Source organism: Cricetulus griseus, chromosome 2, assembly GCF_003668045.3.
Source record: "Cricetulus griseus strain 17A/GY chromosome 2, alternate assembly CriGri-PICRH-1.0, whole genome shotgun sequence".
Classification (NCBI taxonomy): Eukaryota; Metazoa; Chordata; class Mammalia; order Rodentia; family Cricetidae; genus Cricetulus; species Cricetulus griseus.
Window position 1 is genome coordinate 442,314,625 of NC_048595.1, and position 27,826 is coordinate 442,342,450.

General features: G+C 48.1%; 1 protein-coding gene across 1 annotated transcript in view; it reads right to left on the bottom strand.

Moving 5' to 3' along the window:
- Positions 1 to 27,826, bottom strand: part of LOC103164567 (collagen alpha-3(VI) chain) — a 77,476-nt gene that overhangs the window by 23,747 nt on the left and 25,903 nt on the right. The window contains exons 5-23 of the mRNA XM_035441118.1: positions 25,543 to 26,127; positions 22,817 to 23,416; positions 20,904 to 21,476; positions 18,728 to 19,330; positions 16,324 to 16,929; positions 12,463 to 13,077; positions 10,802 to 11,401; positions 9,825 to 10,165; positions 8,466 to 8,544; positions 7,928 to 8,076; positions 6,754 to 6,846; positions 6,152 to 6,205; positions 5,261 to 5,332; positions 4,620 to 4,646; positions 4,475 to 4,519; positions 4,306 to 4,359; positions 3,410 to 3,472; positions 2,783 to 2,848; positions 2,308 to 2,361 (exon numbers count right to left, since the gene is read on the bottom strand). Coding sequence (XP_035297009.1) covers positions 2,308 to 2,361; positions 2,783 to 2,848; positions 3,410 to 3,472; positions 4,306 to 4,359; positions 4,475 to 4,519; positions 4,620 to 4,646; positions 5,261 to 5,332; positions 6,152 to 6,205; positions 6,754 to 6,846; positions 7,928 to 8,076; positions 8,466 to 8,544; positions 9,825 to 10,165; positions 10,802 to 11,401; positions 12,463 to 13,077; positions 16,324 to 16,929; positions 18,728 to 19,330; positions 20,904 to 21,476; positions 22,817 to 23,416; positions 25,543 to 26,127 — 5,279 coding nt within the window. The remainder of the gene's footprint in view (positions 1 to 2,307; positions 2,362 to 2,782; positions 2,849 to 3,409; positions 3,473 to 4,305; positions 4,360 to 4,474; positions 4,520 to 4,619; positions 4,647 to 5,260; positions 5,333 to 6,151; positions 6,206 to 6,753; positions 6,847 to 7,927; positions 8,077 to 8,465; positions 8,545 to 9,824; positions 10,166 to 10,801; positions 11,402 to 12,462; positions 13,078 to 16,323; positions 16,930 to 18,727; positions 19,331 to 20,903; positions 21,477 to 22,816; positions 23,417 to 25,542; positions 26,128 to 27,826) is intronic.

Consider the following 27,826-nt stretch of genomic DNA (forward strand, 5'->3'; position numbering starts at 1 on the left):
TAGTGCAAGCCCCATGCCAGCAACAAGCCCCTGAGTCTAGGAGGCTGGCAAGCTCACACTCAGACCTTCCATCCTTCCTTCCTCCCCCACCTACAGCAGGGTCTACTGCTATGCTGTGCCTGCTCGTTACTCCAGTGGAAGTTTGGTAATGACTGCTGGCCTGCCAAGGAAAATAATGGCTTCTGGCTGCAGAATCCCAGCCAGTTCCCAGAGAAGAATGGCAAGCAGGAATTTGAACCTGCCCATGGCACTAACTTAGCAGTGCTGGGATGCTTCACTGTGGTGGAGGGAGTCCTGGGTTCCCAACCCTCCTGGCCAAACACAACAACAACAGCCCCAGTGCACACATGTGAACCTAAAAGTTGGGCTCATGTCTTGGCAGCTTCTCCCTGGGTATTCCAGAGGTGAGCCTTAGTTTAAAAAAAAAAATGTGGGCTCACTGCAGAGGGACCCAGGGTTTCCCCATCAGGAGACTGATCCAGTGGAGGTTGTGGGAGGAGGTCTGTGGGTGCCCTAGGCTATCTTTGCAAGGCCAAGAGTTTGGTCAACCTAGGAGCCACATTCTCCACCCCCACCCCCGGGGCAGGGCAGGGGAGGGAATCAGCCCTGGAATCCACAGTTCCCACTCTGTAGTCACTACAGTGCTGTCCTCCTTCTTTGGGTAAGTGTGAATATGAGGACCACTCCTGCCCCACATAGAGTAGCAATCCAGTCTGCTCCTCCTGAAGGAACATGCTATTCATCAGAGTAGGTGTTTCACTGCTCACTGGCAGCCTGCAGAGGCCAGAGGAGGAGGCTGAGGAGTGCTCTGACTCCATGGAGCCATCTTGGTCTGTGTTTGGCATAGCAGGGTCCTCAGGGAAGGGACAAAAGGCCTCTCTATTGGTCCTCACCCTGAGGCAAATTTACTGTGTTCCATCTCCTGCCACTCAGTGGACCCTGAGTTGAGACTAAAAAAGGCCCTAAATTCCCACAGGAGTTGAATATGACTCTACCCCCGCCCCAGTGAACTTTCAGTCATGTCCTAAAATCCTTTTGAGAATTGGGTTACAAAAGCTGATTGCAACAGCTCTTGTCCCTGTGTGGCTCAACCATATCAACCAACCACCACACCCAGACTTTTACACTTTTACTTGCAAGCTCAAGTTCACAAGCCTGTATGGTAAACATTGGTGGACTGAGCTAGCTCTCCAGTCGAAAATGTTTTAAAACTTTTTAAGGTAACAATTTAATTTTTGTTTTAGAAACTTATAAGCCATTTGAGTGCAAGGTTGTCACCCCTCAGGAAAGCCCCATGCCTCAGAAACTCCTGTGACTGTCAGCTGCTGGGCTCAGATATGCTGGGGACCCTGCCCTGCTCTGCCCAGGCCAGGCCCACCACCCCCACTAACTTCCTGGGCTCCCTGAGGACTGCGACCTCCTGACCACTGCCTCCTCCTCAACCAGGATTCATTCCTCTTCTCCCAGCTACCCAGCTATGGGGACCCTGCTCTCTGCTCGCCTGGGCCCAGGAAGCTTTCAAGTGGCTGGCTTCACCTCAGCTTCCACATGTCTTCAGTGACTGAATAGGCAATGAGCTATTCAGGGACACACATTCCAGAAATGTATCAAAAATACAGTGTGGTAGACGCTGCATATTGCACCTAGTTTCCTTATGTGAGTAGAAAAAAAAAAAAAAAGCAACAAGTATCTGTTTCTTCAGCCTTCTTCCCCTTGGGCCCTCACCAGCCAGCATTAGCATTTCTGTTTGGATGTTTTAGCTACTTAATGGGTAAGAGTTGACCAAATACCTGAAAACAGCAAAGACCTTGTGTCTTATAAGCATTTAGTGTTTTCTATGAAAGGAACAAACAAAAGACTGGAGGAGGGAGAAAGGGCAGAGGGAAGGAGAAGCGACTGGTGACAGAGGAAACTAAAAATGAAATTTTTCTATAAGCAACAAATTTGGTGGAAAGATCATGTCTCGCCTCCTACTTTCCCCCACAGGAACACAAGCATGAAGGCCCTTGCTAGCTATGCTCCATGAAGTCCTGGGGCCTCCCTGACACCTCCAGAACTGTGAGCCAAGCAAACAGTCTAGGGCACAGCCACATTAAATCAAAAGCCAAAACCTACTCATTTTACATTGCTGCAAATCGTGATGTTTTTAGTGCTGTGTCTGTACAGTACAAAATATAGATGGTTTCAGAAATAGCTCTAACACACTCCCGACTAAAGAGCTGCTCCATTAGTAGAGCATCAGGCACTATGCATCAGTCTCTTGCCACTGAGCAGCCTGAGCAGTGCACAGCATCCTAAGATACTCACATCCTTCCCAGGATCTCCCGGCCTTCCCGGGATGCCGTCTCTGCCTGGAAGACCCTGGTATGGGAGAAAAAAAAACAGCATGAGTTCTCACCTACAGAGAACATTACACCCCAGAGTATGTTGCTGGAGACACTGAGGGGGTCTATTCCCAAGGAGGGGTCTGTCTACAGGAGGACAGACCTCCAGACACTCTTGGGAAGCATCAGGCTTAGGTTCAGAATCACTCCTTCAAGACTTTGGCTTCACCAGTGTCCACTGCACAAGGCTTCAGGGCACAACCGCTGCCTGGGAGCCCCTCTGGTGCCCAGTTCTGCAGGGTCTTCCTTCCCAGGCACACAGGTGCCAGCCTTGGGGGACAATGCTGTTGGTCTCACAGACTCTCTACAGCTTATGGGGGCTGCAGTTGGTGTGGTGTGAATCACCCTGAGGTTTTCTGCCCTGTGCACAGAGGGTCTGTGGGTATGGATCACTGTACCATGGGGCCGATGTCACCCGTCTCTCCTTTGGGTCCTCTCTGCTGGCTGTCCCGTCCTGAGTCACCCTGAAAACAACAGGGGTTGGGGAATGAGTTCCATATGAGGGAAGCTGCAGCCATTGGAATTCTTAGCAGCAGCATGAAGGGAAGTTTCTCCAAAACAGTCCTTGAAGCTACATCCTGCCCAGCTAACACCCAGAGCCTAACCATGGCCCTGATTGGGAGGCACAAGTTCTTCCCTACTAAGGAGAACATTCAATTTCACTTTCCATCCTCTACCATAGAGGTAGGTGACCTGTAGAACAGGCCATCGCAGCAGTGGCCCTTTGCTTACAGGGTTTACAAACCATGAACCACAGAGAGCTACATAGGTCCATTTTCCAAAGCAAGTGCAAAGTATCCAGAGGGCATCTTAGGAAGAATCTTGGACACACACCTACCAAGTGACTTACTTATAAATGCTTGTTGTAATAGAAACATATCATCCCCAATGACCCCCAAAATTGAAAGGAAATGATAAATTTCATATTTGATCAGCACATTTTAAAGCAATTTCAAAATGTAAACCACTCCTTTCTTTTCCCATAAGCCTTCTCCCATGAAGTCCACAATAGAGAATCCTCTTACCGGGTCACCTCTAATTCCAACATCTCCTCTCTCTCCTTTGTCTCCTTTGGGTCCTTTGTCTCCCTAAATCAATTACACAGTGGAAGTTAAAAACTAGTTGTTTCTGGTAGAATTATTAGAAAGGTATTTTGGTGAGTGTTTGAGATTTATAACATGATGCTATAAGATGTATATAAGCATGGGACAATTGCTATGGTGACGAGAACGATTGTAATTATTGCCCTACCTCTGTGATCAAAGCAGCTGATGTGTCCTACTCTGACCAGAATCTCTAATACAGCAGAGTTTATTAATTATAACCTTCATGCTATTATATATTAGACCTCTGGATCATTCATCAAAAGCACATTCCCTGTTTTGTAAGTCTCATAACACCTGTTGCCATTTCCCACTTAGCATGAAGCTGGAAAAAGTCACTTTTTTCTAAGATATATTTTCTTTCTAGGTGTGTATGTGTGTCTATCTGTGTGTGCACCTGAGTGCGCTGTCTGCAGGGGTCGGAAGGGTGCATCACATCCCCCAGAGCAGAAATTGTAATATGAAACACCCAACCTGAGTCCTAGGACCTGAACTGGGGTCCTCTGGAAGATTAATGCGTATTTTTAACCACTGAGTCATCTCTTCAGCTCCCAAATCACATCAAAATAGTTCTCATGGGTTTGGCTAGTCCACAAATGTTTCCTGAGGAGCCGCTCAGGGCCAGGCATTAGGACTCAGTCTCCACCCTGTGGAACATGTCTTCCAACAAGGATATAGCATATATGGTGTCACAGCTGAGAGGGGACATCACTCTTACATCTACACGCAAACCCATAGAAAGAATATTAACTGGTCCCCGGAGAAGGGCATTATGTCTTCCCCCGCCCCTGGAAACAGTGAGATAAGGCGACACCTACCCTTCTTCCAGGACTCCCCTTTTCTCCAGATGAACCAGGTAACCCCTTGTCTCCCTGTAAAGACAATGAGAGTGTGTCATGAGAAGTGACGGCTCCTACAGACTCAGCTGCCGGTAACTGGAACCTCAGGAATAGACGCAGCTGGGACTTGGGAAGTGAAATTGCTCACCTCTTCACCATCCAGACCATCCAAGCCAATCTCTCCCAGTTCACCCTGAGGAGAAAGAGGCAGATGACAAGTGGAATGAGTTATTCCGGAAAGGGAAAAGAAGAAGTATTGCGAGCGTTTCATTAAAACCAACAAACTTTACTACCTTCTCTCCTGGGAATCCTCGAGAACCCTGGAAGGGAAGGGAACAAAGGGAACATGAGTGATACAGGGCCAGTCCTCAGGACAGAAGCCAAAGGATGCCCCCACCACCTGCATCCGAAAGCCCCTGGCACTGAGAGTTCTATATTAAACATGCATTCTGGCTTCCTCTGTCATCACCAAGTGGGGTGTTATAAAGTGAATTTGCCTAGAGGTGAACACTTGGGTGGTCTTCATCTCTGGGAAGGAGAGGTAAATCTGCAGACACAAGGCCAGCTTCATAACTTGCAGTATGCTAGCCCTTCCCTCCCACCCCTGCTGTGCTTGTCAGCAAGCGGCTGGCCCTGAAATCCTATGCAGTTCCTTGCTGCACCTCTTTCCCAGGCTCCTCCCAGCCAGCCTGCTGCACCTCATGACTGGCTCCCAGCTGCTAAATGCTTCCATAGGAAACCACTCCTCCACTCAGACTCCCTCCCAGCCATAGCCTGTGCTCTGGACTCCTGACCCACACAATGCAGAGCTGCCTTCAGTAAGAGACCCTGGCTGGAGAAAGCCCAGCCCACAAAACTCCCTCCCCAAGGCACATGGAGAGGTCCTCCCTGCATGCACTCCCCTGACTTTCCTACACCCCAATCCATTCTGTACCTTGACTCCTCTCTGGCCTGGGCAGCCCTGGAAACCTTGTGTCCCATTCACACCAGGTGGGCCTCGCTCACCCTGCAAAGAAAACAAAGGCATTTTGCAAGTTGGAGTCTCTTGTCTGGTGTCCCTCTGACTCTGTCTCGGAGAATGGCATGCAACATGGAGAGGGCTTCACTGTAACCAGGCTGTATGTGCCAACATCCTCAGTCTCCTAGCTCCTGGCTGAGAAAGAACCCACAACTTTCTGGGGGAAAATAGGCTCTGGGATGGTAGCAGCACCCAGGGGCTACTGCCTGCCTGGTTGAATATTGGTGACCCTGATATCCAGTATGGGTGCTGGGTCCCATAGACATTCTTCCCCTACACCCCCCGACCATTCCTCTGTGTTGCCATGGTTTCTAGCTGTGCCATGGCAACAGGGACTCCCTTATCTAGGCTGGATACCTGGAGGCCTCTTACTCTCCCAGAAGCCCCTCCATCCATATCCCAGAGATGGGTCTTATTCTAGGGTCCCAAAGACTTGCCAAAGCCTTGCTACAAAATAGCTCAGACTGCCCATCATCCCTCTGCCTCAGTCTCTCAAAAGCTGGGATGAGGGGTGCTTACCACAGTTTCTGCTCCTCTTTGTTCAAGTGGCACTGGGCACACCACACTTGGTGGCCTCTGTCTAACCTTCCTGCACAGTTCAAGTCTCCACCTGTACTCCATGCCTTAGAACCTCACTGCTCATAGCACAGAAACGCAAGGAAAATGGTTCCGTACGTTAGGAAATCATTTTTTCCATAAGGAGAAAGGCCCTGTCCACCAGAAAGGTTACAAAATCCACGGTCCGTTCCCAAGTTGGGAATGATGGGAGCCAGTAAAAACTTGAGGGAAATGGGAGCTTTTACTCACAGGTCCTCCTTCATCGCCAGGGTAGCCTCGGTAGCCATCTTCCCCAGAGATACCCTGAAATAAAGCACATGGGTCCCCATGTCACCTATGTTCTGCCTAAAGTGCCTCAACAGTCTCTTCACTGGACAGGGCTGTTCTGCCACTCAGCATGGCAGTAGGGCAGTAGGCGTTGCCCAGAGCTGAGAGTGCTGTGCACTGTCTATTCAGTGTTGATTCTTTCCATCGGAATATTTCAGTCTCTTTCTTTACCAAGAGAGCAGGTGGCACTCCATCAAAGCAAACATTCAGGGTCCCACTGACCCACATTGTGAGGCTGTGAGTGGGTATGCATGGGTTTTCACACTGTTTTATGAAATGACAAATTCAGTTGTCAAAGAGCAGATTCCCCCACCCAGTGGAAAAAGGGAATGTGGCTGGTGCTTGGGCCTTCTCCATCGCCAGCAAGACACACCATTGGGATACCAGTACCTGGGAGCACAGAATTGGCAGCCCGGGACCCTTCTCCCTCTCTCATGTCCATACATGATATTGGAGAAGTCACACAGCCCAGTAGTGTCCGAGCCTGCAGTCTAGCCCTGGTGTGAAGAGTACAGCCACCATACCTTTGGCCCAATGCTTCCGATGGGCCCTCTGTCCCCTCTCTCTCCAGAGCACTTGCATGGAACCCCACAGCAAGCTTTCTCAGCAATGTTGTCCTGCCAAGAAAAAAAAATAGATAAATATGAAGAAGAGAAAACAGAAAACCACCAATGTGCTGGTAATAGTCCCAATCTGAAGCACATGAGATGAAGCTGCCTAATGCCACTTGCTAAGGCTGGCTGCTGCTGAGGGCTCAGCTCACGGCATAGGGGGGATGCCCTTGTTGAAAGAGAGAAGCACAAACAACTGTGATCATTCTTAGCCACGGTGTCCTAGACTAGGCCCAGTTTCCAGACTTTTCCAATACAGATACTCAAGATTTGTGTTTTCAGTATAACCTCCGTATATCTAAACCTCAGATATAAAATCCAACAAATACATTGAAGCTGACTGAAGTAGAAGATTCATAATTAGAAATCCATGGCCTGCCTTCTCTGAGCCAAGGTCAGACTCATGGAAATCAGTACTTACTTGCCTGGAGGAGTCCCTGAGCAGCCATGGGTGGCAGCATGTGGGAACTTGGGCTCTGAGCCACAACCACCGCAGTGTGGGTCACCAGTGTCTCTAAAGCCACCAGCCACCCTGCACCCCTTTCCACCCAGCCCGTGACCTTACGCATCCCAATGTGTTTATATTTCCATCACTGAACTAGTGCTGATCTTGCTTGCTCTTGCAATGAGCTCCCCACAGCTTTCTTTCTGCCCTGTTCTAGGCTGAACTGCTTCCACTCAATAAAAACAACCTAACTTTTTTATGACAGAAAGAAGTGGAGGGGAAGAAGGGACAGAGCTGGTCCCTCCCACTCTTACAGCATTAGTCACTATCTGAGACCCTTCCCCCACCACCACCACTCCCCATCCCAAGAGGCACCTGTTCTCACTGAGAGAGGAGCCCAGAAGGGGAGGCAAGAAGAGGACTTTCCCACTTGGAAGTGGTCTCCATCTCTCCTTCCCTGTGTATTCTTGATTCCATCATGTAGATACGGCAATAAAACAGGTCTCGAGTGAATCAAATGGCACTGGCATGTACCCTTCCCCCAGTCACCAGGCCATCAAGACATCCCTCTTTACTGTCTTGAGATGCCAAAAGTCTAAATTAGTCTGTGTGTAAAACTGTTTAAAAGAAACAAAGACTCACAAGCTGCTCTGCTAGTTCATAATCCAAGTCAAGCAAGTTGAGTCTCAGAGGCCTGTCATACATGAAGCCCCGCCCAAACTCCAACTGCTGCGTCAGCCGCTCCAGGTTGGCCACACGTTCAAGGCCCACCAAGATCAGAGCTCGGACACCTGCGAGAAAAGAACCATTTAGAACACCTGGCTTAGGTGTTAGGGAGCCAGATGTCATTTTCTCCTGACTCTGGTTTTGCTCTGTTATCCCATTTGGGGGAGTTTGTTGTTGTTGTTCAATTTACATTTGTTTATTTTGGGAAGGTGAATACAAGCACCACATTCACACCAAGACCTAGCACTAAAGTGTCCCTTGCTCAAAAATAACTTCAGTTCCCTTATGTTATAGCCTAAAAGCAGAGAATGAAGGGCCAAGATGCCATGACGAGAGCCTCTGAAAGCCCACACCCCCAGGACTCTGTTGACAGCTTTCTCTCAGCAAAGTGGCAGGTCTGCCTTGGGCAGTGGGGAGGGGCTCACTTCTCACACTCAGGAAGCCTGGCACTTACCTTCTTGCCGGAGTTCCTCTGATGCTCTGTGTAAGTCAGCCAGGTCTCCGTCTGCTCCATCCGTGAAGTGAATGACTACCTGTAAGCAACAAAGGAGTTCACCCTACTTCCAGGGAGCATCACAGACAGTCGGAAGAGAACTGAAGTGAGTTCGAATCCCTAATCTCAGTTGAGGAGACTGTAGGCCAAGGTTAATGGCTGTGTGCTGTCAGTGTGTAACATAAAGGAATGTGCATCCATTCTGATTTGTCTTTAAAAACTATTAACAATGACAATGAAAGTTTATCTCATTCTCATACCTACGAGATAGTTCCTAGAAATTGCGTGTGTGTGTGTGTGTGTGTGTGTGTGTGTGTGTGTGTGTGTGTGTGTGTGTGTGTGCTGGAATGAACTGTGTTGAAATTCTGATTTCCAGTACCTTAGAATGTGACTGTACTTGCAGGCAGAACTAAGCTGAGTAAGACAGCTGGGTGGCCCCTAATCAGGTCTGACTGGTGACCTCCTAGCAGGAGATGATTGAGCCACAAACAGCCAGAGGGATGAGCCTGTGAGGACCCAAGGAGAGGCTGCCACTTACAAGTCAAGCTGAGAGGGCTCAGAGCAGGGCAGCCCTGCCCTGGTCTTAGCTCAGGCCTTCCAGCCTCCAACACTGTGAGAAAGAAATTCTTGTGGTTTAAGGCACTATGCCTGTGGTATTTTGTTTGGCAGCCTTAGCAAGCAAATACAACATAAGTACACATAATATATGTGTCTGTGTGTGTCTCTCTGTGTGTATTGTGTGTATGTGTAGTGGTATATATGTGTGTGTTGGGTATATGTGCAGTGGTGTGTGTGTGTGTGTAGTGTGGTGAGTGTGTTATGTGTATTGTGTAGTGTGTATATGTGTGTGATTGTGTTATGTGTGTTTGGTGTGTTATGTGAGGTATGGTGTGTGTATGTGTGTGTGTTATGTGTATGTGCAATGTGGTGAGTATGTGTGCTATGTGTATTGTGGTGTGGGGATCTGTATGTGGTGTGATGTATATGTTTGTGTGTGTGAGAGAGATGTGTGTATGGAGAGAGAATACAAACAGACAGCATATCTTATCTAACAGGGCTATAACTAAAAATGAATCCATCACAAATCCAAATCTTCTCAGCTGAGCTACTAATTTCTAGGACATTATGAGCTTAACAGGATCTAAAAGTGGAAGAAGACATGGGGAATTATGGTCAGTCTATAAGAGAGTAACTCTCCTCCCATACACTAACAACCCTGTCTCACCCATAGTGATACACATCAATCACTCAGGACTGGTTTCCAGAAGTGTGAGGAGCTTTCAGTGCTGCACACGGAGCTCCTAGCCCTGGGCTGCTCACCTTCACGCTGTCAGGCGAGGAGGACTGCCTGAACTTGTTCTGGTACAGCTTCAGCGTGTCAGCTGTGAGGATGTATGGGTGCTGGCTGCGCATGTTTCGAAACTTCTCAAACAGCTCTGGCTGATACTCAGCAAAGTCAAAGGCCTCCACTGGCCCGGAGGGTGTGTTGGCCACCACCGACACCCGCACGGTGGGCAGCTGGTTGCCACTGCAGCTGATCCTTTGCATCTGGCTGATTCGATTTAAGATGGTGTCCACCTTGGACTCAAGGCCCTTCTGACTCACAAATACATTCTGATCTCTAGATCCATCAAACCCCAGGATGACTTCCAGATTACAGGCTGGGAAGGAGAGATGCAGATAGGGAACAAAATGAGATCTTCCACGTGTGAGCTCAGAGAGGCAACTAGTTCTGACTCCCTCTGCACCTCTGTGGTCACTGTCAGTAACCAAAGTTGTGGCCACTTGGATATATGTTTGCTCTTTGGGGAAGTGTTAGTTATTTGGACACAATAATGTACATTTGGTATTTAAGTATGTCTCAAATTTGTGTTTTAAATGGAAAGTATCATAGAATACAAATGCCCCAACACAGGCAGCTGATCCAATAAACATATAACTGCAAATCAGAGGCACAACTATAACCCTAGCACCAGTCCACCTGGGAGTTTTGTGAGTTCCGGGTCAATCTAGGTTCCAAAGCAAGCTATGTCGGAGAAAAACAAAAACAAAAACAAAAAAAACGTGTTTTTAAAGATAAGTGAGCCTAAACTATCTAGGAAATTAAATAGTGGGAGAAAAAGTGAAATTGATGAGACTTTGACTCTTATCCTGGGAGAACCTTCTAGAACAGTGGGTAGGTAAGCACAGGGTCCTAAGTAAATGTCTAAAGCAACCATGAGCCTGAGAACCCACAGAACAGTACCAGGGACACTCAGTGTCAGCAGGAAGGGTGAAGTTATACACCTGTTTATTACCTTTGGAAACATCCGTCACTCCAGGACAGAGAGTTTCATGCATGGCGTCGTGCAAAGTCTCCAGAACCGTCTCACTGAGTTCGGATAGCTCCTGCACGCTGCCCACCCGGAAGGCTGTGGCACTGTTGGAAGCTATCTTCCCCACCTCCTCAGAGTCGATGTTTCTCACGCCAATAGCAAACACCTTGACACCTTTCTGGGTGAGGGCCAGGCTGGCATCCTGAGCATCCTCCACTGACTTCCCTCCCGTGATCACGAAGGCGATCTGAGGGACTCGCTCATCCAGGCGGCTGCCTGCGCCAGGCACAAAGTGATTGAGCCGCAGGTGCTGGATGCCCACCTTGGTGTTGGCATGCCTCCCTCCCTTGTAGACCACTTTGTTGATGGCATCAATGATCTGCCTTTTAGTGGAATAGTCCTTCAGGAAGAATTCATCCGTGGGGTCTGAGTTGTACTGGACCAGACCCACTCTGATGGAATCGCCCTCTTCATAGACAGTGTCCACAATTTCAGATGCAAAACGGAGCACTTCCTGGAAGCTCTCCCTCCTAAAATTGATGGAACCATCCAGCAGGAACACGATGTCTGCCTTTTTCTTCTCTATAAGCGAGTACAAGGAAGATAAGGGGAGTTCAGGTCTCTAAACTCAGAGTATGAGCACGCAATACAAATCAAAATAACCAACATTTCCACTACTTAATTTGTTAGGAGAATTTTCACTCTATCCCATGCCCCAGCAGCTCCATCCTGCAGCCAGTACTCTAAAAACTGGAAGATAAACGGCAAGCCACCTAAATGAAAGGGAAAGGAGGCATAGGAACTCATGAAACCAGACCTGGTCACCTGACTACATGGACTTATGCTGAGAGTTTAATAGGGACCTGCAAGCCCAGGTGTTTCCAGGAGTGCCACTGATTCTTCTGTCCTCTGGCGGGAATGAGGAGAGATGATTTGGGGGCAGAGCAACGAATGGCTGGGGGAAGCCTGCTAGAACATAGGAAGGAGACCCTCTAGACTTCAGAAGGATAGTAGCAGGAGGGGCCACTTCCTGGTTTTAGCCAACTAATCCAGAATAGACCAAAACAGGATATTGGAGTCAGTGTGAGGATCGCAGGATGTGCCCACCCAGCTCAGAAGGAGACAATCGAAGAAGAAACGGGGACTGTGGCTCCCTCAGAAAAGCCACCCCTGTTTGAGTGCAGTGAGTGTCTGAAAGACTATCACCCATAAGAGGAGCAAGGCAAGGGGTCTGCAGGGGTTGGATTAGAGTCGTACAGGTGAGAACTTGGAACGGAACATGGAGAGACTGCTGTAAGTAGGCAAGTCCTGGTGACCATACCATTCCAAGGAAGGAAGTGTACCTAGACCACAATAGGTAACCCACCATGAGAGATGACCTGACTCCAAAGCCGTGTGCAGTGGAGCACTGGCTGACTCCAGCAGCCCTACGGTTAATCTCAGGAAAGACAGAGGATTGATGACCATTTGCTTTTGGGGACATGTTTCCCTCTCCAATTTCAAATGAATTATTTCCCCAATATTTAATTTCTAATACATCTGTAGATACAACCCTGAGAAAATCATTGCAAAGAAAGCTAGTTATCATTTCATTTAAAACAGCTGACACCACAGTCTGCAACCAAGCATCAAACAGCTCGTACCTGGCCGTGAAGGAGGAACTATTTCTACGCTGGGAGGCCGAGGAGTGGCCCCAGATGTTCCAAATGAAAACATGACCCTCTCTTCTATGTTGGGCAGCTCTCTGAATTCCCGAACCGTGAAGACCATTTTTGGGTCATTGGTGATGGTTTGCAAGTCTGCCCTATCAATGTTTCGGTCTCCTATCCCTAAACTCATGATCCCTGACGAGCTTATGATTTGGGCATGCCTAGACACGTCATCCTGGGACTTCCCACCCAGGAATAAGACCAGGTGTTGAGGCACCCCATCTTCTATCCGGCTCCCAGCAGACTTCACAAAGAGGTTTCTTGCCACAAACTCCAGGGCTTTGCCAGTGTTCAAGGGAGACCCTCCTTTGAACCTCAGACGCCGTATGGCATCGAGCACAAGCGACTGTGACTTGTGGGTCTTCAGGTAGAACTCGGGGAAGACATCATTGCTGAACTGCACAACCCCAATCCTCACTTTACTGGGGCCGATATTGAGTCTTCGAACAATCCTGCTGATAAAGTCTCGAATATGAGCAATGCCATCAGCCTTGACGGCATCGGAGCTGTCAATCAGGAAGACGATATCAGCAGCATCACTTTCAGTCACTACAGACAAAAGGAAAAGCAGAGTTCAATTCCTGTACAGTCCTGCTCTGACTTTCTCACTACCTCAGCTTCTGGAGCTGGTGCTTGTCACACCCCAAGCAACCCAACACTAAAGTTACATTCCAACACATGTGTTGGGCTTTTGAGACTTAATCATTAAAAGTTGTGTTTTCCAAGTTATGCTTGCCAGCATACCTGATGATCTGAGTTCAAGATCCCACAGAAGGAGAGCAACCACTCTCAAAAGTTGTCCTCTGACCTACACACACACACACACACACACACACACACACACACACACACTTTTTAACAAAATAAAATGCCATTCTAAATGCAGGTAATCACTACTTCTTCAAGTATTTTAAGTCATTCAAAAACTTTATTTCGGTTTTGGCCTTGTGGCTTGGGTTACTACTAATTTAAAACCTATGGGGAGTGTTGAGAAACTAATCCTATATTACCATAGCAACTGAATCATGAATCATGAGCAGAAACCACCAAAGAGACTGTAATCATTGAGGGCAACATTTTGTCATATGAAAAGAGAGAGACACCTGAGGTCAACTCTTCTCACTTGTCCACAGTGTACACAACAAAGATGAATCCTCTGTGGCTTCCCGGCATTCACTGCTGCTCTGCCTCCATCCATGGGGAAAGGGTTACCACAATGTGAGGCTGCATGCCTGCCCAGAGCCATGTTAACTCTCCCCAGATATTGGCTTTCTTGTATTCCTTGATTCTTGTTAAACTGTATTTTAATGAGTCTATAGCATTCAATAATTTTTTTCTTTTTACTATTATTTTCTCTTTTCTCCAGAACTTGGTTTTTAACTAGTGGAAAACTCTGTACTGTAAAGTTTTACTTCGTGCTGTTTTTTTGTTTGTTTGTTTGTTTGTTTGTTTGCTTGTTTTGTTTTGGTTTTTTGTTTTGTTTTGTTTTTTGAGACAGGGTTACTCTGTGTAGCTTTGGAGCCTAGCCTGGCACTCACTCTAGAAACCAGGCTGGTCTCAAACTCACAGAGATCCACCTGCCTCTGCCTGCTGAGTGCTGGGATTAAAGGCATGTGCCACCAACGCCTGGCTCTGTGTTGTTTTGTTTTTTGTTTTGTTTTTAATTTAACAAAATTACCTGAAGACTGTTGGATTAGATTTATAAGAAACAGAAGTAATTTTGTGTCTAGGTTTAGGTCCCATGCCCATGTTAGCTCATTACAAATATGCAAATATTCCAAACTAGAAATAAATCCAAAATCTGAAGCAATCCTAGTCCCAAGCATTTTTAATTAAAGAAAGTCAACTTGTATAAAATCAATCAAAATATCTTGGGAAGGATGAGTTGAAATTCCAGATGCCTCTCAGATACCCTTTAACTAAACTGCATTGCCCCTCAGTGAGTTTTGGCCTGGTTTTTGCCTCAATTCCAGGCTTTTACAGTGCAATATTACAAAATGAAGTGTTGAGCTAATTATGAAATGAGGCCATTCACTGAGAAATAGGAAATTGGGGAACTGGCCTGGGCCAAAGTCTTGGGCTCCCCTGCTAAGCACAGCCCCCCAGGACCTGAGCATCAGACAGAGTCTGACTGTGATGAAGGTGAAAACTCCATGCCAACTATGTCAAACATAAGTATTGTCTAAACCCCAAGGACAGCCCACAGCCCCTATTCTGGCAAGAAAAGTGGCAGCTACACATTTCCAGTCTTCCCCAAGACCTTCGTCCTTCCAGACAAGACTGATGACAGCAGCCATCTGCAGAATTACCTCTAACTTCTGTGTAGCCCCAGATCCAGGCCAAAGTATCCTTTGCCTTAAGCCTTTCACAAAATTCTCTTCAACAAGCTCAGACCCTGTATGTCCTTTAGCACCACCCTCCCTGTGCCACACTGAGGGACAGAGCCACCTTGCTAACAGTATGTCCTGGTCTTCCCAGGATGGTTGGAAAGACTTCATGAAAGCAAAGAAAGACCTCTCCATTGTCAATCCCCATGTGCTTTTTGTCAAGCTGACATAAACTAGAATAACTCTGGGAGGAGGGAATCTCAAGTGAGGAATTCCCTCTATCAGACTGGTCTGTGGGCAACTCTGTAGGAGCATTTTCTCCATTGGTGATTGATTCGAGAGAACCCAGCCCACTGCGAGTGGTCCCACCCCTAGGCAATTTTTCCTGGATGGTATACAAAAGCAAGATGAGCAAGCCATGGAGAGCCAGTCAGTAAGCAGCGCTCCTCTATGATTCCTGCCTCTTCTTCTTGCTTTTCTGCCTGACTTCTCTCAACTGTGATCCAAGTTGCTTTTTGGTCATGGTGTTTATTTATCACAGCAACAGAAGGCAAACTAGGACACATTACTACAAGTGGCCTGGTATATTTTATAACAAAACTAGTGCAGGAGGTACACCACACTTTCTTTTTCCATTCCTGTCACTGGACACATAGGTTGGTCCCTTAACTCTCTATTTCACAGAGTGCTGAAGTATACACTGTGATGTGTTGATCTAGAGTCCTTCAAATAAGCACCCAGAAGTAGTATATCTGGATTGATTACAGACTTCTCTTCAGTTTTTTTGAGGAACCTCCATACAGGCTTCCATAGTAGCTAAACCAGTTTGCCTCCCACCAGCCATGCTCAAGGGTGCCATTGTGTCTATATCCACACCAGCACGGGTGGTTATTCATTTTTTGTTTGTTTGTTCATTTTGTTTTAGTGGCCATTCTGTCTGAAATAAAATGGAATCTCAAGAAAATGTGGTTTACATACACAATGGAATTTTTTTCAGCCATAAAGAACAAAGTTACATTGTTTTCAGGAAAGTAGATGCATCTAGCGATAAAAAAAATGAATTAAGCTAGTCTCAGAAAAATTATTATTATTATGTTTTCTCTCACTTGTGGTTTCTGGGTTTTATAAACATATATAAAATCATGCAGGCAGGTCTATATAACGTGAAACTACTAGAAGTTAAATTGTCTCAGACAGCTTTTCTCAACCTGGGGGTCCCAACCCCTTTGGTGGTCAAATGACTCTTTCACAAGGGTCAACTAAGACCATCAGAAAACACAAATATTTACGTTATGATTCATAATAGTGGCAAAATTGCAGTTAAGAAGCAGCCACAGAAATAATTTTATGGGTGGGGTCACCACAACATGAAGAACTGTGTTAAAGGGTGCAATATCTCCTGGTGTGAAAACTTTATTTTTAGAAAGTCATGTTAGGAGAGCAGCCCTGGCTCCTGAAGGGGTCTTACCTGAAGGGGCATACTGAGCACTGGCCAGGATCTGCTGGATCTGCTGGGAGGTCAGAGTGGTGATGGGCGTCAGCAGTTTCTGCTCCAATCTGGGGAGCTCCCTGAAGGTGCTCACCGAGAACACATACTCGGGGCTCAGGGAGATCTTCACCAGCTCTTCCTGGTTTGTGTGCCTGGCTATGGTGATTGGGGCCACACCAAACTGCTTGAGTTCCGCAGCTGAGTCATCCACCTCGTCATCAGACTTCCCTGATGACAGCAGGACCAGGAACTGCGGGACGCCCTCCTCTATGCGGCTCCCCAGCGGCCTCTGGAAGATGTTCTTCAGCACGTACTCTAGAGCATTTCCGATGTAGATCTGTCTCCCGCCCTTGGGCCTCAGCCGGCGGACAGCACTCTGCACTTCGTCCTTGCTGAAGTGGGCATTCAGAGGAAACTCCATCTTGGGGTCCTCACTGAACTGGATGACCGCTACCCGGGTGGTGTCAAAGCCTATGTCCAGGTACTCAACCAGCCTCTCAATCAGGGTGCGGATGTGCTGGAACTCTGGGCTGGCGTTTTGGGACCCGTCGATGAGAAAGACTACATCCTTCTTGCTGCCTGCACCTGCAAAGCAGACAGGACCGTGGCCTTCAGCTTCAGGGGCACCAGACTTCAAGCACTCTGAGCCACTCCCTAGTCTGTCATCAAATCTGTGTTCAATGGGCAAGAGATCCTAGTACCAGGCGCGATAGTGGAAACACCCGTCCAAAGAGCCAGTCCTGTGTGTTTTTACATCTAAATGTCCGGTGAAAGAGAAACCAGCAAGGGACTTGGGAGGGTGAGCCTAACGGAAGCAGAAACCAAACAGCTGTACCAACACCAGGGTGGGGGTGGTGCTTTGGGAAGGAGGCATCAACTGTGACAAGAACTGTCCACAGGCCCCATACAATGGTACTGAGAAGGAGAGGGCAGGAGAGACCTGCACAGGGCATATGTAAGTCTTTCAAAGGTGAGGAGCTGCGGGAGGGCAGTGGGGCACTGAGAGAGCTGGCCTGAGTAACACACATTTATCACGAGAAGAATCGTCTGGTACAGTGGAGATGGAGCAGGGTGAGTGAGACGGGAAGGGGGTACACTGAGCAGGTGTAAACAGAAGGGCAGGGGAAGCAGAGATGGGCCATCCTAGAAAATCAAGATCACTCTGACGTGTGGGGAAATCACTGGGAAGGACCAAGCAGAGCCTCTGAACACTCTTTCCAATTCTCTGTAATTTCCCTAGGAAATGGGACGCAAGGTCTGAATCTGGGAGTAAGGCATGGGGGAGAGAAGGGTGGAGGAAGCAGGATGGGAGGGGGAGTGGAGGAGGGGTCACTCTGATTGCGGAGAATGAATAAAGCAGGAGCCAAGCTGCGTGGAAACGTACGTCTGGATTCATAAGAGAGGGACTCTGTACACACACACACATGTACTCACGTGTGCACTCTCACTCACAAGAGCCCTAGGGCCTCGAGGGACAACCTAACACTCCTGTGTCCAGCAGAGTGTGGAAATGGCTGCATTTCCCTACTATGTCAGAGAGAGAGAGAGAGAGAGAGAGAGAGAGAGAGAGAGAGAGAGAGAGCTTTCCACAAATGTACATGAGTGTGAACATCTTCAAACATTTCATGTAAGAACACAGGGCACATAGCTCTCACCTGAACCCCAAGGAGAAGCTGACCCCTCAGGGCACACAGGAGGCAAATCCAGCCTCTGACTTTCTTTTGCACACATTACTCCCCCTTTCTTCCCTGGCCCCTCATTCCCCCCTCTCCACACCATGAAAACACAAGGCCACATCTGCCTCCTTCTGCCCTGTGGCCACCCTGCCTGAGTGCCCAGGAAGCACAGGCCCTGGGCCAACATAGACTGAGGATGAGGGCATCTTGGCTTCTTCCCATCTTAGCTGCCATGGCTCAGACCTTGTCCAGGGTCATTGCACAGAGAACGGGAAGGCCTCTCCACAGTTGGGACACCTCTCAGCCCCAAGCAAATTTCACCCATTGGTGCTATAGATAAAAATATAGACTCCACCCCTCTCAAGAGAGTGAGCTTCTCCTGATGGCAGAAGGCTACTGCTTTCAGGTGCCACTTAGGCTAGACACTCAGCAAGGGTCGCCCCCAACCTCCTCTGTAGAGCCTGGATCCACATCAGAGCTTGCCCTCTTTGATTCTTTAATTTGGCCACAAACATGAATCTTAGCTTCACTATTTGATGCCTTAAAAATAATAATAATAACAATAAGGCTCCTAGTTTTTCATACAGCTCTACACTCCGTGGCAGCAGAGACGAGACTGAAGATGCTTTGTAGCACACAGTCCGAGCAAGTAGCCAAGGTGATTATAGGGAAGAGAAATTCACAGAAAGCAAGCCCAACCCCCTCACCTGCACTCGGCGAGGGCAGAAACACTGGTTTCAAGGTGCTCAGCTCTTCACGATTGAGCTGGATCACCCTCTCAGAGACGACCTGTTGGACCGTCCCAAGCTCCCTGAAGGTGGGGATGGCCACAGCGAAGTCCGGGATGAAGGAGATGGTCTGCATCTCAGAGATGTCAGCGTTCCCGATGCCAATGCCAATGGGCACTGCCCCTCCCTGCTTCAGGACCACCGAGGGGCCTCTCACATCATCCCCTGACCTTTCGGCTGTGAGCACAATCAACAGCTGGGGAACACCTTCTGCTATCCTGCTCCCTGTGGAACTGGTCAGGATATTCCTCAACACAAAGTCCAGCGCCGCCCCTGTGTTGGGGATCCGGCCACCCAGCAGTGTCAACCTTCGGATGGCATTGATGACACCCTGTTGGTCCATGTAGGAATTCAGGTAGAATTCAGACCTGGGCTGGTCACTGTACTGTACCAGGGCCACACGCACCCGGTCAGGACCTATGTCCAGGCTCTCCACTACCCTCTGCACAAACTCCTTTAGCAGGGGGAAGCCACTCCGGACACCCTCGGAGCCGTCAATCAGAAACACCACATCCTTTTCACCTGAAATTGGAGGAAAACACCTAGTGACTCACACAGGACTGGACACTATAGACCACCATGTTGGGTGACATAACAGACCCCCAGGAAGGTACACTCCCAAATCCTTCTTTCTGTGAAGAAGACTTTGAGAAGGTGATTAAGTGACAAGTTAGAGATGAAGAGGTGTACTCCCCAAACAGGCACAAGGTCATTACAGGAGGGCGGAGGGGACTAGGGTGGGTACCATTCTGAACATCTACAGGATGGAGAAGGGGTCATGAGCCAGAGAATTTGAAGGATTTCTGGAATCTGGAAAAAGGAGAGAAATGGGTCCTCTCCCAGGCCCTCCAGCTAGAAGGCAGCCTTCCCCGACAACACCTTGACTTTAGCTCAGGGAGGAGGGATGGTCAGGAAGGAATTCCTTCTGTTGTAAGCCATGATGTGTGTGGGAAAGCTCTGAGGCAACAGTGGACGATGAATGTGCCCATAGAAAAGGCTCCTTGCTTTAACTTTCTTAACTGCAAACAGAATTGCAAGGTCGGGTGTGGTGACCTTTATGTCAGGGCTTAAGAGATAGAGACAGGAGGATCTCTGTGAATTTGAGGCTAACCTGATCTGCATAGCAAGTTCCAGGCCAGCTAAGGTTATGTATGAGACCCTGTCGTAATCAATCAATAACTCTTAACCTTGAAAGATAAACTCAAGGAAGTAGCTGGGAACAGGAAATAGTTGAGCCAGCAGGGCCAAGCATTTTGCAGTTGTGAAGACTTCAAGTGCTCACTGCAAAGCACAAGAGAATCTGCGGAAGGAATGAGTGTGAGAGAGTCCCTGCATCAGAAAAGAGCCCGAGTCTCAGGTCTCAATCACAAGGGACATATGATCAGTATGTGTATAGACATGCATGCTCCAGTGGCGCAATCGGTTGTTAGTGCTCGGCACTTATACAGTGGTGTGTGTATAGACATAGAGTGTGTGTGTGTGTGTGTGTGTGTGTGTGTGTGTGTGTGTGTGTGTGTGTGTGTGTTCATTCTATCAACAGGGCAGGCTGCCTTCTAGCTGGGAAATAACCCATTTCTCCTATAATATACATATATATCATGGGATATATTTTATGACCAAATGAAGCATAGTTAAATACCAACTTAAGGGACTATGCATTCAGTCAGAAATTTTAATGCCTCCTCCATGGTGGAATTGAATTTGTCTGCCTTCTCTAATTTGTCTTTACTTTTTGACAAATGTAATTAAAAGACTTACATCAATGATATTCACTTAAAGCATGTCACTTGACACTTGATGTCAAGATGAAGGCTGTTTTAGCTATAACTATTGTTATCTAAACCTCTATAATACATCTTATTATGAAATATTCTAGTGCCTTTAAAAAGCATTCGCCCATATCCTTCCAAGGCACAGCTAGAAAATGAGAGAATACTCCTATTCTTTTGTTCCCCCCGGAAATGGCCTGTAATTTCTATGTCTTCTGTAAACCCTGGGAGGACTTCATCTGAGAACCTGGATCCAACAGCCTCTGCTAACATTTTGAAGCTAGGGACTGGGCCTCAGGGGGCGGGGTTACATGGATGCACCATACCTGATACAGGCCCTGCACTCTGTGCTGCTTTCAGAAGGCTCACAATCTGTGGCTGGAGGTCCCCAATCTTAGGAAGCGACTCTGCCACCAGGATGAACGCAGGGGATGGCACAATCAGCTCCAACTCATCAGGATTAGCGTTCTTGGCTTGAAAGATGAATGGTATCACTCCTCTCTGCTTCAGGGAGTTTGCTGGCCCTGCCACAGCATCTGTCGACCGACCAGCCACTAGCAGGACCAGAAACTGCTGCACGCTCTCCTCGATGCGGCTGCCGGCGGACCTCACAAAGATATTTCTCAGTGCGTAGTCTAGAGCATAGCCCAGGTTGAGAGATTTGCCCGTCTTTAACTTCATCCTTTTCAGGAGATTCAGGATTTCAGCCTTACTCTGGTGGTCATTGAAGCGTGACTCCACCTTGACGTCATCACTGAACTGAGCTATCGCTACTCGGGTCCCCTCTGGCTTCACATCAAGTTCCTCAATGATCTTGTAGAGAAAGTCTCTGATGGTAGGGAACTGGCCCACGACATTGGCTGAGCCATCAAAGAGGAAAAGAATGTCCCGCTTGCCCTCTACAAGGAAAGCAGATGGACACAGTAAGTGAAGAGACCCTGACACATGGTGTGGGGGTTCACCAGATTCATCTGGCATCACTTGGGAGGAGGATGAAGACCCTGCCGTGGCCTCTGCTGTTCCAGAGCAGCACAAATTTGCAAAGGAACAGCCCTGGGCTGGCCATTCTAAAAGCAGACATTCTTGACAAAGCAAGCTGTTGGAAAGCCTGCCTGTCCTGTTCTTGCAGCAGGTTAGACCACTGAGAACAGCCGGTGTTTTCACGTTGTCACAAAGGGAACTATCAAAACTGTGTTTTGTTCTATATTTCTGCTGAAAACTAACCTCCATCTCCTGTGACATAGACTGGTTACAGACTAACTTTCCATGGACACCTGGGTTGACAGGGATCTGCTCAAACTCAATCATGTTTTCCGTAACCTTATGGTCAAGAGTTAAGACCCAAAATACTGTCAATGCTTTTGGGGGAGGAAGGTGTCAAATCTCTAATAACATTTCCAATCTACCAAAACTGAACCACAGAAAACGTGAGTGACAGCCAAAAGAGGGCTGTACCACACCATGTAAATATCATCTTCAACTGTTCAGAGAGAGACTTCAGTGATGCAGCCATAGGTTCAGGCTTGCTACCCATCTGGGTGACAAAGAAGGAAAATTGGTGGGGTCTTGTGTGCATCACTGAGGGCCGTACTGATCTGTCACAGTAACAGTAACATGAACTCACTGTTGCATAAAAATGCACAGATAGCTTTTGGCACATGGCAGAGTCTGAATGTAGAATGTCACCTAAAGGAAGGATTCGAATTTTAAAGGCTGCCAAGGCATTTTCATGTAATAGAGTCAACCAATCAACCCCTCTTTCTCTGTCTCCTTCCTTCTCACCTTTCTCGTGGATTTTCACTCTAGAACAGTGATTCTCAATCTGTGGGTCACAACCCACTTGCTGGGTCACCTAAGACCACCCTGCATATCAGATCTTTACATTATGATCCATAACAGAAGCAAAATTACACTTATGAAGTAGCAACGAGGTAACTTTGTGGCTGGGAGGGGTCACCCAACATGAGGAACTACATTAAAGGGTTACAGCATTAGGAAGACTGAGAACCATTGACCTAGAATGTTCGCTTTGTTCAACTTCCAAATAAATCCGAGACAGCATGAACAGGGCACAGCTGAGTGCTCTACACTTAGAGTCTAAGTTTTCTACAGCAGTGTCTTCAACTGGTCCAACCAAAGTGAACCCACTTGCCATCCTTCCCCTCTGGGGTGGCATTGGTCACTGCTGCCGGGAGGACATCTGAGGAGGGGGAGGGGCCCACACTGGCGGGAGGTTTACCTGGCTGGGTTAGTGGAACTTCCTGCACACCTCCGCTAATATATGTGGTTAGGGGCTGGATCAGCTGTTGAGGCAAATCTGGAAGGGAGCTGAAATCGCCCATGAGATACACCAGGCTCGGATTAAAAGCAATGTGCTCTAGCTCAGCCTTATCCGCCCGGCTGGCCCCCACACAGAAGGTCAGCACGCCCTCGCGCACCAGGGCATTGGCAGCTTGCAAATAGGCATCGTCAGAAGGGCCCGCCAGAAGCAGGAGCAGCAGCTGAGGCACACGTTCCTGGATCCTGCTGCCGCCTGCCTCCGTGAAGTGATTGGCATGGACATAGCTCAAGGCAGAGCCTGTGTTCAGGCCCGAGCCCCCCTTGAGCTGCAAGCGCCTCAGGTGAGCAAGCATCTCTGACTTGGTCTGGTAAGTGTCTAGAGAGAACTCTGTGACGGGAGTGTCACTAAATTGCACTAAGCCGACACGGATATTGTCACTTCCAACATCGAGGCTGTTAACTAGGTTGGTTACAAAGTCACGCACGTAAGGAAAATTGTTTTTTCCAACGTTGTCGGATCCATCCAAAAGGAAGATGATATCCCGTTTGTTTACGTGAACTGCAGTGAAGCACAGAGAACACAGTGAGACACACCCCTGACAGGGCTTCCCCATGTGTGCCCTTCCCTCGAGGGCACGCATGGCACAAACAGAACACAGAGGAAGTCAACGTGGCAGAGCGTGTCATCCTGGTAAAATATGGCAAGCAGCTGCATATTTTCCTCTTGTAGTGGCTGGAGCTTGTGAGGCACACTGATAGCCGAGTGTGTGAAACCGAGATTGCTCACGGACAGACAAAGCACTGGAGTTAGAATGTGTACAACCAACAAAATCACCAGACTCCTGAAGCAGCATTCCCTCCCTGAACTGAGCTCCACGAGGATGCTGTCCTGTCTGTGTCACTGTCTCCAGGTGCCTGCTCACAGGATGGTTGCCCATGCATGCTGAGCCCTCTGGGACTCACTTGACTGCACAAAGAGGGCTCTTTCCACCCAAAGCTCAAGAAACACCAGTCCATACGGCCCTGGGAACATTGACTTCCTGCCAATCAACATACATGGTCCTCTGACTGGGGTCCTCATCCCCCTGCCACTCTCTACTGCTCTCCTGTCTTATTAAGGGTCATATTGGTACTGGACAATAGGGTACCCAGGGCAGATACTCCAAGGAGGTGTGGCAGGGTCATAGGCGTGATAGCTAATACAGTGTCAACTTGACAGAATCTAAAAATTGCCTAGGAGGCAAACTTCTGTGCATGTCCATCAGGGAGTTTTTCTAGGGCCTTTGAGATGGGAAGATTCACCCTAAATGGAGATGGCATCAGTCTGTGGGCTGGGGTCCTGGACAGAATACAAAGGAGAAAGTCCGGCTGAGAAGCAGTATCCGTCTGTCTCTGTTCTTGACTGTGCACATGACCAGCTACCTCAAGCTCCTGCTGCCCTGCCTCCCCCACCATAGTGGACAGCACCCTCAAACTGTGAGCCCGAATCAACTCTTCATCCTCCAATACATTGTTTTCGTCATGTGTTTCGTCACGGATATCAGAGACAGTTAGGTGACAGTAAAATGCAAAGAGATTATATGCCGTGTTAGGTGAAAATTCTTTGCATGAAGAAAAGTTTATCCGTGGGTCCATATGTAGGTATTCAACTAAGGCTCAAAAACACTTGGAAAAAATGTACTGAATATGATTATGCCCCGTCAGCATTTCTTCCGATTGGCCATAATGCTATATATAAGAGGTTGTACACAAATTGCATTTGAGCATTTCACCATCGTAACCAAGGCATTTGAGCATCTGTGGACTTCTGTATCCATGGGTAGAGGGAACTGACCCATCCGCTATGTATCCTGAAGGACACAGTTAGAGCTTGCTACTCCCCACCCATGCCTCACTTAATTCAGACTAACTGGATCCTGTGTTCATTCATCAAATTTAACTTTGGCTATAAAACAGAGGATTCGGGAGAAACAGACAGAGAGAGGGAGAGAGAGAAAAAGAGAGAGAGAAGGAGAGAGAAGGGGGAGCTTGAGAACTCTCAAGACAAGTGGTCTGAGAAGCAAGCAGGCACCCATGCAATAGGTTCATGCACTGTCCAGTCCTTCAGTGTGAGGTCTGTGAGGAGGGCAAGCTGGATTCCAGGATATTCATCTTCTCTTCGTTGCGGACGGAGGTTTGTGTTTCCCTAGTTCACAGGCTGAGCTTTACGGTGTCTTTAGGAATAGCTCTGCACTGTCAGTCATATAAAGTGAGGGACCTGAAGGACCATGGGCTTGGTCTTCACTCCCACCTATCAGTACACTTTCCTGTTGAAGGGAACCCCTCATCCAGAGAGGAAAGAGGGGTTAAACACTGAGGGTACTACATCTCCTGTGAGCAGAGACACTGTCATCTCAGGAAGGGAAGGTCCTTGACTGAAGGGAGGTGTCTAGAAAGGGTCAATAATGAAACAGAAGGGATGTCAATCACAGGACACAGAGTGACTTCTGTGGCCACAATCCCTGGTGGGTGGCCTTGTGGTGCTATAGCTTCAAGTCATATGCATGCATTTACAGAGTGACATTTCAACTCTACAGTTTCAACCCTGCAGTACTCTGTCAATTTAACATCAGTATCCCATTGGGCATTTCTCAAAGGTTCTGCCTTCCAGCCCCCTCCTGCATGTAGAGAGCCCAGCTACCATACCTTCTGTGGTTCCAGTGAGGGTCCTGAGGGGCGCCAGCAGATTGGGTAGCATGCTTAGCAAAGGAGCAGGGCGGAACTCAGCAGGAGTGAAGACCAGGGAGGAGTCAAAAGCGATCTCTTTCAGCTCGTCCTCATCAGCGGCCCTGCTGCCCACGGCAAAGGCCATGATGCTGCCCCGCTTCAGCTCCTGGGCCGGCTGGCTGACCTCATCGAGGGACTTACCACCCGTCATCAGCACCAGGAGCTTAGGGACCCCCTCAGCTGCCCTATGGCCAGCTGAGCTAGTGAACAGGTTATTTCGAACAAAGTCCAGAGCCGAGCCCGTGTAGAGGGCTGAGCCTTCCAGGGCCTTCATCCTCTTCACAACCGCTATGGCATCCCTTTTGGTGTGGTAGGTATTTAAATAGAACTCGGGCTTGACAGTATCTGCATACTGAGCCACTGACACCTGAACCAGGTCTTGTCCGATTTCCAGCCTCTGGATGACTTTGGTAATGAAGTCTTTGATGGCATTGAAGTTGGACTGCCCCAGGCTGGAGGAACCATCCACCAGGAAGACTATGTCCCTCTTGTTGACTTCCATGACTGTAGATAGCAACAATAAGAGGTGAGCAGAACGGCCTCAGTGATCAGGTTCAACAGTGACACTGCAAAGCCTCCTATGCACACACAGCTCTCCCTTGCTCTGGTCAAAGTCTCAGGGGGGAACTGTCACATATGAGTGATGGGCTCTCCTCCAACCCTGCCTACGTGCAATGTGTTTAAGACATAGCTTCAGAAAAGAAAGTTACTTTTAGTTTCACACGCCACCGCTAAAGAGGTAATTGGCTCTTTACCGCTACAAACATGGATGAGTAAAGCCCAGGTCTGCTCAGAAAACTCTTTGTATCACTAATATGATCTCAAACCCACACACTGCCAAATGCAAATTCTGAAAGAGAATGGGCATTCCTCCCCTACACACATGCTTTTTTCCTTGGTTCTGTATTATGTGGCTTCCTTTGGCAGGCAAAAACAAATGTTTAGTGGCTTTTCATAAACCATGGGAAAAGAAGCCAGTGTCCAATCCCACCAAGGGCAGCCATAGGTTTTCACAACACAGCCCAGGGTAGAAATGGTAGTCAGTGGCATACCATGACCTGAGTGACTTAGCCAAAGCACAAAAACAAGCGCCTTGGCCAGAACTCCATTGGCAATGACTGTGACTTTGCCCAGCCACTGTCATAAAATATGTACAGCCTACCCAAGGGATGGGACAAGTCTCTACCAGACTCAATGCCCACTCCTGATGTCTCAGGATGCTGCTAGACTGTGAAAATACTAGCTGAGCTGAGTTGGAGTAGGAATGTTTACATACAGCCCCTGGTATCCCTTGTACCAGACATCTGCTATGACAAACTAATTTTATAATACCCAGCAGAAGAAAGAAGGTTGGGAATAAGGGCAAGGATCAAGGAAGAGCTTCCTGAGAACTAAGACACCTCTCATGATGTATCCTAAAACACAGCTCATTCCTAGTCACGGGGACCAGAGACTGGGATTATGGTGGAGGGGTCACTGGCATTGCCGTAAGGAATGGTTTTAGTATGACTGTGCCTCCTGTATATGTGCCTTTAGTATATATGACTGTGATACATATATACATATATATATATATATGTATATATGTATCACACATGTTTGCCACACATCTCTCACCCAGCAGACTGGTAGACAAATATCCAAGGAAGGGAACCTCTGAGAAGTGTCATTCTGCTCCACAAGTACACCTCCAGGTTGTGTGGCAAGTCACACTTGCTACCTCCCAAGTTTCAACACCTCGCTATACATTTTACCAGTGGTCCATGGGAAAGACAGATGTCCATATGTGGGGGTCATGGAAACTGTGGAGCATGGGCTCGGCTTTGTGGATTTTACAGTGTGCCTTGGGGCTCCCAGTTTCTTTGACACAAGTTCTCTTTGATTACAGAAGAGGTCACCTGGTTTGTGTTTAAAGTTCTAGAAGCTGATAACCTGGGGACCCCTGGAATGGCACTTTGCAAATATAATAATCACTTCGGGGGGAAGGTCCCAAGCCACTCAAAGAACGATAGGGTTCCTGTTTGTCACATGCTTCTGACACCAGCTGATGAACCTTTGCAGGCTGTGTCCTTGCTCTGGACTCCTATTTCTGTGAGTTGGGAGTGGGGGCTGCTTTATGGGCCATCTTACACACAGTTCTTAAAACTCATGATTCTCGGGCCTCTTGGGATTCTCGGGCTTCCTGTTTGGGATCCATCTCAAG